This window comes from Phyllostomus hastatus, unplaced genomic scaffold, assembly GCF_019186645.2.
Source record: "Phyllostomus hastatus isolate PE091 unplaced genomic scaffold, TTU_PhHast_1.1 phas_contig_432, whole genome shotgun sequence".
In the NCBI taxonomy this organism is placed as follows: domain Eukaryota; kingdom Metazoa; phylum Chordata; class Mammalia; order Chiroptera; family Phyllostomidae; genus Phyllostomus; species Phyllostomus hastatus.
Window position 1 is genome coordinate 2,629,063 of NW_025333880.1, and position 12,350 is coordinate 2,641,412.

At 33.4% G+C, this 12,350-nt stretch overlaps 1 protein-coding gene across 1 annotated transcript in view; it reads right to left on the reverse strand.

Annotated features, from left to right (window-relative positions):
• Positions 1 to 1,368: 1,368 nt before the first annotated feature.
• The window catches only part of PAWR (pro-apoptotic WT1 regulator), a 119,984-nt gene continuing 109,002 nt past the window's right edge, over positions 1,369 to 12,350 (reverse strand). The window contains exons 5-7 of the mRNA XM_045844977.1: positions 8,355 to 8,502; positions 6,067 to 6,171; positions 1,369 to 3,959 (exon numbers count right to left, since the gene is read on the reverse strand). Of these exons, the coding sequence (XP_045700933.1) occupies positions 3,873 to 3,959; positions 6,067 to 6,171; positions 8,355 to 8,502 (340 nt within the window). The 3' untranslated portion in view covers positions 1,369 to 3,872. The remainder of the gene's footprint in view (positions 3,960 to 6,066; positions 6,172 to 8,354; positions 8,503 to 12,350) is intronic.

The following is a 12,350-nucleotide window of genomic DNA, read 5'->3' on the forward strand; positions in this document are numbered from 1 at the left end:
TATTTATGATTGCACTTTGTGTTACTGACTCATACTACATAGACTGTACACTGCCAGATGGAAGGGCTGGTCCATGTCCATTTTTAAAAAACTTCTGTAATATCTGTAACTGGATGCCCAGTTGATTAATAAGTACTTGGTGACTCTCTCGTCCATATTCTTCTTACATACTCACATGTAGTTATTTTGGGGATGAGGATATGACTTTAACATGATATGAGATTCTAGCTAAGTAAAGTAAAAAACAATGGGGCTTCGATTTTCTTGGGTAATGATTCAAGTCTTTACAATGAGAATAAAACCACCAACTCTGTTACGTCACTAAAAAACATATTAACACGGGGGAAGTGCCTTTGTTGAGGCACCTGGCGAGCAAAATGTTCATTGTTTATTAGTATGCTTTCAGTTTAATGGACCAAAAGCAAGTGTCATTAAATTCTAAGTAATACAAATTTACAATCCTAGTTGATGGGATGCCCTTTATTTATGAGAGCAAGCATAATTCCAATACAAAAGAAGTTTACTGTTACATATTAGGAATGGTTCAGATACAATAAGAGAATGTTTAGCAGTGCTTCTAACATGTTATTTTTGATTGCTAGTTCTTTCCCACATAATATGCTCCCCACAATGAAAAGCCTTGGTGCATTTGGTTTCTTATGTTGCAAGATGAAAATATATGCCTGAATTTTTTAACAGATTATTAACAAAAGCATGTAAGTGCCAACACTGCATGGAACTTACCAGGCACAGACTCAAGATCATAAAACCACAAGAAGATGAAAGATGACTATCACTGTACCTGTGAGTATTGTCTTGGACATCAGATCAATTATCAAAGGCAAGGTCTTTCCTATTTTGTCTTATGGTGATGAATATATGGACATGACTAATATACTGACTTGTATTATATTCAATTAAGTATTAGTGAATGTAAAATACTGCATTCTAACTTCTGATTATCAAAATCCAGATTAATCTAGAAAACATAAAACATGTGTAACTGAGGTAGGTTTCTGACCTTAAGAATACATTGTTTCTACCACAATTTATTTTAAAAAAGAATACATTGCATCATGTATCTACCCGACACTTAATTTTTTTTGTTTTAAATTACTTGATCAAGTGTGACAGTGTGAATCTATGACATGTAGTAAATTCCTTTAGAAATACACACCCTAATACCTTCCTTTTCCTCTCTAAAGGTAACTGCAGTGCAATAAAATTAATAACAAGTCTAGCAAAATAACAAGTCTAGGTTATTTCATCAATTCTCAAAGTTAATGCACATCAAAAATAAGGGAGGCAAGTCATGTCCATTTGAAAGTTAATAACCTTATTGTTTTGAAAATAATATCAAACACATTATAACTTTGGATATGCTTTATTATGACACAAATTCCCAGGAAATATAAGAAATATTATTTCTGAACGGGACTAATAATTTCACAAATACTAACACTTTGACAATAGCCAAGTTTTCTAAGGTGGTGCACATGTATTAAGCTACCTTTTCAAAAATCTCAATATTTTTTATAAATTTAAAGGGATATTATAGTAGATCCTACTTTATTTTTTAACATTCACTCTAAAAATCTATAGGTGAAAAAATTCATACTTTAAGGAAGAACTGCCTATGAAAGCTCTGCCTAAATTCCCAGGTACTGCATCTGCACTAGGTACTATTATATAAATGTAAGATCAGTGTGGGAAATGTTTCCAACAAACTGAAGAAAAGGAAAAAAATTAAAACAGCTCAGTCTTTAAAAGTATTAATAACTGATATAATTTTAAAAGGGGAAATTGAATATTTATTTACTTACATGTAGATTAAATAGAAAATTTAAGATACTTTTTACCAAAAACCAAGCACTAACATTTTAAGGCTAGATATTGACAGCATTCTCACAACATCCAAAGCATGGATGGGAAACTAGGCAATATCGGTATTTTTACCTAAGGACAACTAGAAAGAGATGAGTACCTCTCAGCCAAAGGTAGTAACTGGGTCCGGCAACAACTTGACATGTGGGTAGCAGATCACCGATCCCATGCTGGGTAATAGTCTCCAAAAAGGATGTCCTTATGCACAATTTCTGCAACTGCATCAAGTTTGGTAATCTAACATTGAACTTGGTAAATATGTATGAACATATGAAAACATCCCCAGATACCAGGTTATTAAATAATCTGAAAGAGGGAAAATGCTGGTAGCTAGCATTTTGTTAATTCCAGAGTCTCCAATGGAAGGTGTAAAAGGAAAGAGGTAATGGCAGCTGTTTACAAACTTATGTTATGATCAGAATCATCAGATGGTGAGCTTTAAAAATTCTGTCCAGGGTCTCAATCTAAACCCATCTAGAAACTACAGCCAGGAAATTCTTGTTAAGTAACCCAAGTGATTCTGATGATCAGCCAAGCTGAAACTTCTAAAGTGGAAAGTGGTGGGGACGTGGGGGACGCAATCCAAGTCACTGCAGAGAGTTTCAGAATTCAATATCTGATTTTTATCATTTACTGTACATTTTATCCAATTGTGTCACCCTTCCTATTTTTCTAACAGTGGATAATGAAGGGGCTTGGCAAATGAAGAAAACAGAATCAGTGGCGTACCCAAAATACATTTACTATGTTCAAGCCACCTGAGTATATTAACTGGATAAATGGGTATCAGTATACTGTTTGAAATCAAACTATCAGGCAGACATGTTATTTTAAAGGAGGGGGTTTCCTTACTCAATATAAAACAACTCTAAACACTAATGGTAATTAATAGAAAAGAAAATGTATATAATTCTTCAAAACAACTGTTTTTTAAAAATCCAATGTTAAGAAGAAAATCTCCTAAATTTGAGGTAGGGCAATAATTCTCTTATGAGAACAACTATGTCAGTGTTATTCTCCAAGTTAGAAATTAAGCAAAGTATTTTAGTACTAGTACTGTTTATGTATTCTTTGTAATGTAAGGATAAATGTTTTAAGTGTGCATAAATATTATGGTTTTGATTTTAATGCATATGGTAATTAAAAATGTGAATTTTTTTTTCTTCTACACTAAAATCGTACATTCTCTCCAGGCTTGATGAATAAAATGACTTTTTAAATATCCCATGTTCACTTATAAACCTACAAAAGGTAGTACCTACATAAGAAATTTTATATTAAAATTACAAATCTATGTTCTTCAGAAGTTAAATTTCAATTTTTTCAATATTCAAATACAAAATAGTACATTTTTATTTCCTATAGCACAATTCAAGTAATCTCTTAAATTTTATGTTTAGCCAACTAGAACATGATATTAAGTGACTTTATAATAGCTTTCCATTTTAAAGATGGCTGTTTTACAAAATAATGAGAGTCTATATTACTCTAAATCGCTTAGATTAAGTTGAAAGAACAAATGACAGCAGACAAAAACTTTTATGAGTAAATCACAACTACACATAAAAGGTTGCACATTTCAGTAATAAGGCATTTACAGGTAACTCCCAAAAGTACTTGAATTCATGTAAACCAAGACTATGTATATTCCTTTAGGGAGAAAAAGCATTTTATATTTCAGCACCATAGCTGAAATATATTCAAATGATTGTGACTTTAAACCGTATATTATTTGAATACCACAAAAAACCAGAGGCATAACCTATCATTTTTAAAACTGAAAGATGTTACTTATTTGTGAAAACAAAAGTAGATACTTTTGAAACTAATGATGAAAAAGAAATGTTTTCAAAATAAACACCCACTGTTTTCCAGAAATAAATATACATACTTAATGTATTGCAGCACAGGAATATTGCCCTAGCATTAATCATAACATTCGATCAGTAGTTTTAAAATATTACTTTCCATACTGAACCTTGAATCTTCTACCTTGTTAGCTGACCAACAACTTTCAAAAGAGTTTTATTCTCCTGCTTTAGTTGTTCGTTTTCATCTTCTATGTCATCTAGGTCCTTAAGGAAACAAAAAGGAAGGTAATATGTTAGTTTTTAAAATACTTTAAACGTGCTTAACACACTTCAAAAAATACACATTCAGAGTTAATTCATGCAAGCAATTAATCTGGAGGTGAGGACAAGTTCTGAAAACAAGTTTAGATAGAATATACCCCTCTAAAGGGAGCATCCTCTACTCACCACCTTCTCATTGTTACCATGGTAACACAAGCCAACCCTTGCCAGATCTTTCAGTTTCTCAAGAGAACCCAGAAATCACAATTCTTTAATTGTGAATCTTCCAATTTTTTATTATAACTTAATATTTTTTTAAAAAATAAATTCCCCTTTTCTCAAAACCATACATAAGGGGGCAATAAGAGGTTGAGGGACTCAGATTGTAATCTTGTACCTAATTAGCAATCAAAAAGATCCAGGTACAAATTCTGGACATACTCCTACCACCTTGTGTGATCTTTCCTAAGTGCGTATTGTGGGGTAAGAATCTGAGGAGCTGATAAAAAACTGAGGCATACAGAAAAGGAGATCTGGAGCATAGAGTTGACCTAGTTCAATTTACATGTTAGGCTTCTCTGTGACATTTTAAGTAAAAGGTTTTAGAGCTTCACAAAATTGAAAGCCACTAAGCTAGGTAATCACTCTCCAACTTTAAAGCTATGTGATTCTAGCTCTATATTCCCTCTATTAATCCTAGTACCTTATATACAGTTATTCTGTAAATACAAAGACCATCTACCCCAAGCTTTAGAAGAAACATCATTTCTAGGCAAACTACTGATGGTTGAAAAGCAGACATTTATGGATTTATCCTTGCAATTCAAAATACTAACCAGAGCAATCAATACATTATGTGTGTTATTGGATAGCAGCATTCTGATATAGTTAGTATACTGTCTTTGGACAATTAGGTACATGATTTAAAAATGTAAAAAAGCAGAATTTGCATTTACAAGCTAAATGAATGATGTTCAAAAACTAATCTGTCGAAAACAACAATAAAGATGCATGATTTCCAAAATTACTATAACTGAGATTTACCTAAGATTTAGAATTAAATAAAAGAATACATCATATATCATTACTAGATTATAAATTCTGTAAGCACAGGTGTTTTATTATTCTCTTTAGTGTACACAGTGCCTAAGGCCAGCATCAACACCACAAATAGTTGCAGATTTTATTAAATCATAGTCCAGAGCCAATAGATAATGCCTGTGTTCTGAAACAAGATGAAAGACCTTATTTAGAATGAAGATTCCCGAATACCTGAGGTCAAATAACAGCTCAGTTGATGAATATGTGATTCCTGCATATGACCTGGAGCAAGTTAAACTCTTGAGTTTCAATGTCCTCATCTATAACTTGTCATTAATGCCTTACATCTTTATCATTCTACATGTAATGAAGGCTCTCTATTTTCTCTTCTTTCACAGAGTTAAGATTGGATTAGAAATCTGTTCCTTTTTTACCTGAAGCAAACATTTCCTTCCTCTGTCTTATCTAAAGTCAAGTCTCCTAGAAAGCAAAACTATGGATTCTCTTCTCATCACCTTTACCTAAGCAGGGTCTACCATTATTAAGATCTACTTCTTAAGCAGGCAGTAAATTCAAGGACTAAAAGCAAAAAAGCAAAGCAGCAAACAAACAAACAAACAAACAAACGAACAAACCCTACAAGTAATCATTAGAAAGGCCCTGGGAAAGTTGAGGATGCGTATAGACAATTGAAAAAAGTGTGAAGATACACACAAAGAAATGTGCAATTTCCAATGGCAGGAGGTAGCTGTGTAGTTCTTCACTGAGCAAATTTTGTGCTCTTCATGTGTAGTAATGACCAAGCTGCCCCTCACCTCCAGACTAACAAAACACAAAGTAAATCCATTTATCAGTCCATTCCAAAAAGAACAATATTAAGTGAATACAACTGATAAATGAATAGAGGAAATCAATTACAGAATAAAATGATGGTTCTTACTACCACAAATTACTATCTCATTAAAAAAATTAAATAATGAAATTAAATAATTTCTTCATAGTTACATATTTTCATCCAATCATCAGGAAAGAAAAAGGAACCAGGAAACTGAAATGTGTAAATACTCACTCTATTTAACAAATCAATTTCTTCTTTGAGTTTTCCGATCATTTCCTCTTTATCTTGCATTAGTCTCACAAGTCTTAAGTTTTCTTGCCTTTCTCTTAATACTTCCTGGTAAATATAATTACAAAGTTTATTAAGTGAAAAGTAATTGGTGATCTATAATCATAAGTGGCATACATCCGCCAAATTTGGTGAAGTATGTTAAATATATGAAGATTTCCAATGAATTATCTTATGTCATTTAATGAGGGAAGGAAATATCCATCCCAGAAAAGAACCAAAGATGGAGAGGAACACAGAGTTGTAAGGTACTATGTTTCTGATTAAATCTATGTTTATACAAGTCTTTAACAAATAGTAATATTCAGTGGAGTCCCCTCCTAAGCTTATCAGCACTATTAATCCTAAGATATTTTTAATGGATAATATCTGTTGGAGAAAATTCAAATTTATTGAACATACAAGAAGTTTAAGCAATGTACTTTGGTGTACACCTGAAACTAATATAATAATGCATGTCAACCGTAACTGCAAAGTAAATTAATTTCTAAACTCAATAAGCAAATAAATAATTTTTTACAAAAAAGAAAAAAGGAGAAAGCTCTATGGAAAAGTCTAAACAGAAAAATAATGGCTCTCAGTTTTATCTCCAGCTCTGCTAGTTAACTGACAATGGATAAAACAAAGGAAATGAAATAGATTGCTGGTTTTTAAGCTTTTTCTTTTTTTTAAAAGATGCAGCCCTTTTTTTTCAAAGAAATCTTACTTAAAATCCAGAGCCTTGGGCTTGGTCAGCCACCTTGGGGGCAAAACAGAAGCAGAACTGAAAAGGTCTTGCCCAGAACTTGGCTTCTTTCCTACCAACTCCCACAGACAGCGAGCAAGCTGACTTCATTCATCAACTGCTGTCGATCCAAACCCTTGTGGAACTTCAAAAGCCTTCCTGAAGAATCCCCTTGAAACTACTGAACTATGTATTCCTTAAAGTTTTAATTTAGAATTAAAAAAATTAAATTATAGAAACTATTCTGAAAGCTCAGATCAGAACTAAAAGTAATGATAATACTATAAAAAGAAATGACTTTAAAAATTAAATCTCTACTAAAAATCTTTATACACAGGTAATAATTTTTAAAATATATATTATTGATTATGCTATTACAGTTGTCCCATTTCCCCCTTCACTCCTCTCTACCCTCCACACCCTCTCCCACCCACATTCCCCCCTTTAGTCCATGTCCATGTGTCATAAGTTCTTTAGCTTCTACATTTCCGATACTATTCTTGCCCTCCCACTGTCTATTTTCTGCCTACCACCTATGCTACTTATTCTCTGTACCTTTTCCCCCTCTCTCCTCCTCCCACTCCCCTGTTGCTAACCTTCCATGTGATCTTCATTTCTGTGGTTCTGTTCCTGTTCTAGTTGTCTGCTTAGTTTCTTTTGGTTTTGCTTTAGGTGTGATTGTTAATAATTGTGAGTTTGCTGTCATTTTATTATACATGTTTTTTTTATCTTCACAGGTAATAATTTTAATTCATCAAAACAAAACATTTTCAACAAAGTAATTCAGTACCATTATCAATTTTAGAGGCTGAATGTCTATAAAACAAACCTGATGAATTTATGCCAATATTCATGAGTTTTTCTCAGACATTACTAAACAGGTTTACTCTTAAAATGGTTTAAAACATGATCTGTACATTGCACTGTGCTTATTAGCCAATGTCACCCCAATAAATTTAATTTAAAAATTAAAGAAAATTGTGTCAAACACCAAACGTGGCTCTGGGCTCTAACTCAGAAACCAGAGAGTCTACAAATGAGAATCTATACAGATAACACACACACAGTGTGTTAGAAATCTGCCAGAAGAGATTTCTAACCGTTTCAAAAACAAAGGCTATTTTCAATATATTAAAGATAGCACATGGAAGAATGGGAGTAGCCATTAAATACTAAAGAATACAAGAACTGGCTCTATTTCTAAAGGTTTTAACATCAACAGAACTGGATACAGGAAAACACTAAGGAAATCAGAAAATGCCTAGTCACTATGCATCTAGACAACAGACTTAAGACAGTGATTCAAAGCTGCTATTTGAATATATTTGGAAATACCAATTACCACTAATGGTATCTCCTATTAGTGCCCTCATTCTTTCCCCTTTTTTGGCATTGTCTCTCCACTACAAATTTCAACTTACTTTCTTTCTGAGCTGCTATGTAAGCAAAAAAAGGAATCCAAATGGTATATTAATTCTATATATCTTAAATAATTTATATTTCATACCTTTTCAAGATCTTCAATTTTCTTTTCCAGTGTGCTACTTGAGGCCAAATTACCTGAAGCATTTGTATCCCTATTATATCTGCTGAGCCCACTTCTATCTGTTCGGGGATATCTACTTGAGATTTCTTCTTCAGAGGCAGTAGTTGTGCTATGGAAATAAAAATACATATATGTGTGTATATATACATTTAATATACTCAGCAAGAAGAACATCAAAAATATTTTTTATTCACCATAAACAATTACCATTCACCTGAGGACACATGGTTATAGTAATCAACTTATTCATAACTACAGAAGTTAAATTATTCCAACACAATAAAAAATATTTCACTCAGAAAACAAAAAGCACTCGTTAATTCTTTAACCAATATCTACTGGGTAGCTGCTAAGTACCTGACACTGTTCTGGGTACTAAAAATATAAAAGCAAACACAGACTTATTCTCTGCCCTTCAACATAATAGAGACTATAACCCATTATAACAAAGCAACACAATCCCAATAACATAAATGTAGGGTAATATGACAGGGACCTAATGTAGACTATCTGTGGTAAAGAATCGCTTCTCTTTTCTCTTTAAAAAAAAATCCAATGCATTATGAACCAACTTTTATAAGATCAAATAAAAATTAAAAAGGTGATACAAAATACAAGTCCAAATATTGTATTAGATTCAGACCCATATGCCAATAATATACTTAGAAAAAAAGAATTACATGAAATTGCATAATTTTCATTGGAAGTATGCATATAGGCAACAACAGGCTATCGCACTAAAATCATCTGAAGGCTTGAACCTAGCTTGACTGGCCTGAAGGTTTGCCTGTAAGCTTACTCACAAGTCAGATGGCAAAGAGCCTCAGTTTCTCACTGGCTGGTGGCCAGAAGTCTCATTTCCTCAGTATGTGGGCCTCTCCATTAGGCTGTTCACCATGTGGCAGCTGTCTCCCAGAGAGAAAGCAGCATTGCAACCAACACAGACGCTGCAGTATCTGTTCTGACCTAATCTCAGAAACGACATACTATCACATCAGCCTGCTTTGTAATGTGGAAGGGGACTGCATACAAGGTGTGTAAATACCAGGAGGTAGGGCTTCCTGATGGCTGTCTTGTTAATTTACCTACACTAGTCTGGACTGTTGATTACACTGCTCACAAGGGATAAGGTATATCTAAACTACATGTTTTGTTTAAACAGCATTCATAACAGAGAAACCAGTTTCACAGATCTATGTTGATGGGAATAGATTTTTAAGCAATTTCAGCAAGTTCAAGATATTGATTTTCAACTTTTATCACAAATACAGAAAATGATGATTTTCAAAATGCCTTCAATCCTTTATTGGTAGTTAGTTCCAATCATTTACCTTTGTCTTGTCATTTGTGTGTAGTTTTTAAATGTTAGCAAACTGAAGTGAAACTTTAAAAGAAGTTCACATTACCATTTAGTCCCCCTTAGTCCCCCCTACCCACAGCAATCACCATACTGTTATCCATTCCCATGACTCCTTTTTCCTTTTTGCTCAATCCCTCTAAAGGAATTCGTTACTAATAAAAATTTTTAAGAGAAATTTACAAAGCACTAATCACATGAAATCCTGAAGATCTGCTTCTGTTAGATTTTTAACTGTAATGTTCCTTCGTTCAAATAATGCTTTTTTGGTATATTTATGTCATACCTATTATAATTGCCACTTAAATTTTGATGATTTTAGTGTTTAAGTGACAGTACATCACTGCCGATAACCCACATCGTTTTAACATTTCCCCACCAAGTATGGCTAAAAATTGAACTCAAAATAGGAGCGATAATGTTTCCCAACAAAACCAGCACAAACTTTTGTTCTGTATTTCTTTGAAATTACTTTCATCATCATCACTTGGTTTACTGTTACTGTCACATTCAGAAAAGGCACACCTTTACTTACCAAAAAATGTCTATTAAAGTTTGTTTTATCTTAGTATAAAAAGTAAAAAATATAAACTTACTCCCTGGGTTTAGAAAATACTATTAACAAAAGCAGAAGTTGAAAATAAAGTATTTTTACCTTTTATTTGCTTGTTTTATTTATTATATATTTATTTTAAAATTATTCATGAAACAGGAATAAGTCAAATTAAATCTAACACAAGATTTTTAAGGTGATAAATCTTTACATTTTCTTCAATTCTTAAACACTTTGAGTTACAAATGACTAACATAAAAATAACATGTACAGCTGAATACACGTTCTTCTCAAGTTCACATGGTACATTCACCAAGACAGACCATATTCTGTGCCATGAAACACGTCTTCACAAATTTTAAAGAATAGAAATCATACAATGTCTGCTCTCAGACCATAAGAGTTAAACCAGAAATCAGTAACAGAAAGATAACTGGGAAATCTTAAGATAACGTAGAGATTAAACAACACACTTCTAAAGTCCATGTGGATAAAAGAAGAATCTCAAGAGAAATTTAAAAATATTTTGAACTAAATGAAAATGAACCCACAACTTAAAATTTGTGAGATGCAGTAAAAGTAGGACTTAGAGGAAAATTTATAGCACAGAATGCATGTATTAGGAAAAAAATATCTAAAATCAATATTCTTAGTTTCTACCTTTGAAAACTAGAAAAGAGCACATTAAATCCAAATTAAGCAGAAAAAATAAAATAACAATTACAGCAGAAATTAATGAAAATAGAAAACCAATATACAGAACATCAATGAAACCAAAAGCTACTTCTTTAAAAAGCTGAAGAAAATCAATAGGTGCCTACCCAAGTTAACTAAGAAAAGGAGAAGACACAGATCTCAACTACATGACATGGTAGAAAAAAACAAAACTATGGAGAGAGTAAAAAAGATCAGTAGTCGCCAGAGGTTAGAAGAGAGGTGATTGGTGGCGGTTGGGTTGGGGGGGGGGACCATACAGGTGACACACAGAGGACTTTTAAGGCAGTTAAGCTACTCTGTATGAGACTAAAAAATGATGGATATATGTCATTATACATTTGTCTAATTGTATAGATCATACAACACCAAGAGTAAGTTGACAGTCTAATGGGCACCCCTTTGTAGGTAACTGTCTCCTTTTCTCTGGCTGCTTTTAAGATTCTTTCCTTATCTTTCATCTTGGATAATGTAGTTATGATGTGCCTTGGTGTGTTCTTCCTTGGGTCCAACTTCTTTGGGATTCTCTGAACTTCCTGGACTTCCTGGAAGTCTATTTCCTTTGCCAGAATGGGGAAGTTCGCCTTTATTATTTGACCAAATAACTTTCCCACTTGTTGCTCTTCCTCTTCCCCTTCTGGTACCCCTATAATTCGGATGTTGGAACGTTTAAAGATGTCCTGGAGGTTCCTGAGCCTCTCCTCATTTTTTTGAATTCTTGTTTCTTCATTCTTTTCTGATTGGGTGTTTCTTTCTTCCTTCTGGTCCACTCCATTGAGTCCCAGTTTCCTTCCCATCACTACTTGTTCCCTGTACATTTTCCTTTTTTCACTTAGTATAGCCTTCATTTTTTCATCTAATTTGTGACCAAATTCAACCAATTCTATGAGCATCCTGATCACCAGTGTCTTGAACTGTGCATCTGATAGGTTGGCTGTCTCTTTGTTCCTCAGTTGTATTTGTTCTGGAGCTCTGATCTGTTCTTTAATTTGGGCCATTTTTTTTCCTATTGATGTGCCTGTCTTGTAGTGAGGGGCAGAGCCTTTGGTGTTCAACAGGGCGAGGCAACCCAGTAGCTGGGTTGTGACACTGTGTAAACTATATAATGTAAACTATGGACTTTGGGTTATGATGTGGCAATGTACGACCATCAATTGTAAAAAATGTGCTTCTCTGGTGGGGGATGTTGATGATGGGGAAGGTTATGCATGTGTGGAGGCAAGGGGTATGTGGGAAATCTTTACACCTTCCCCTCAGTTTTGTGTGAGCCTTAAATGGCTCTAAAAATTAAATTTTTAAAAACTGCACATGCACCATGGCACTTGTAGTTGGA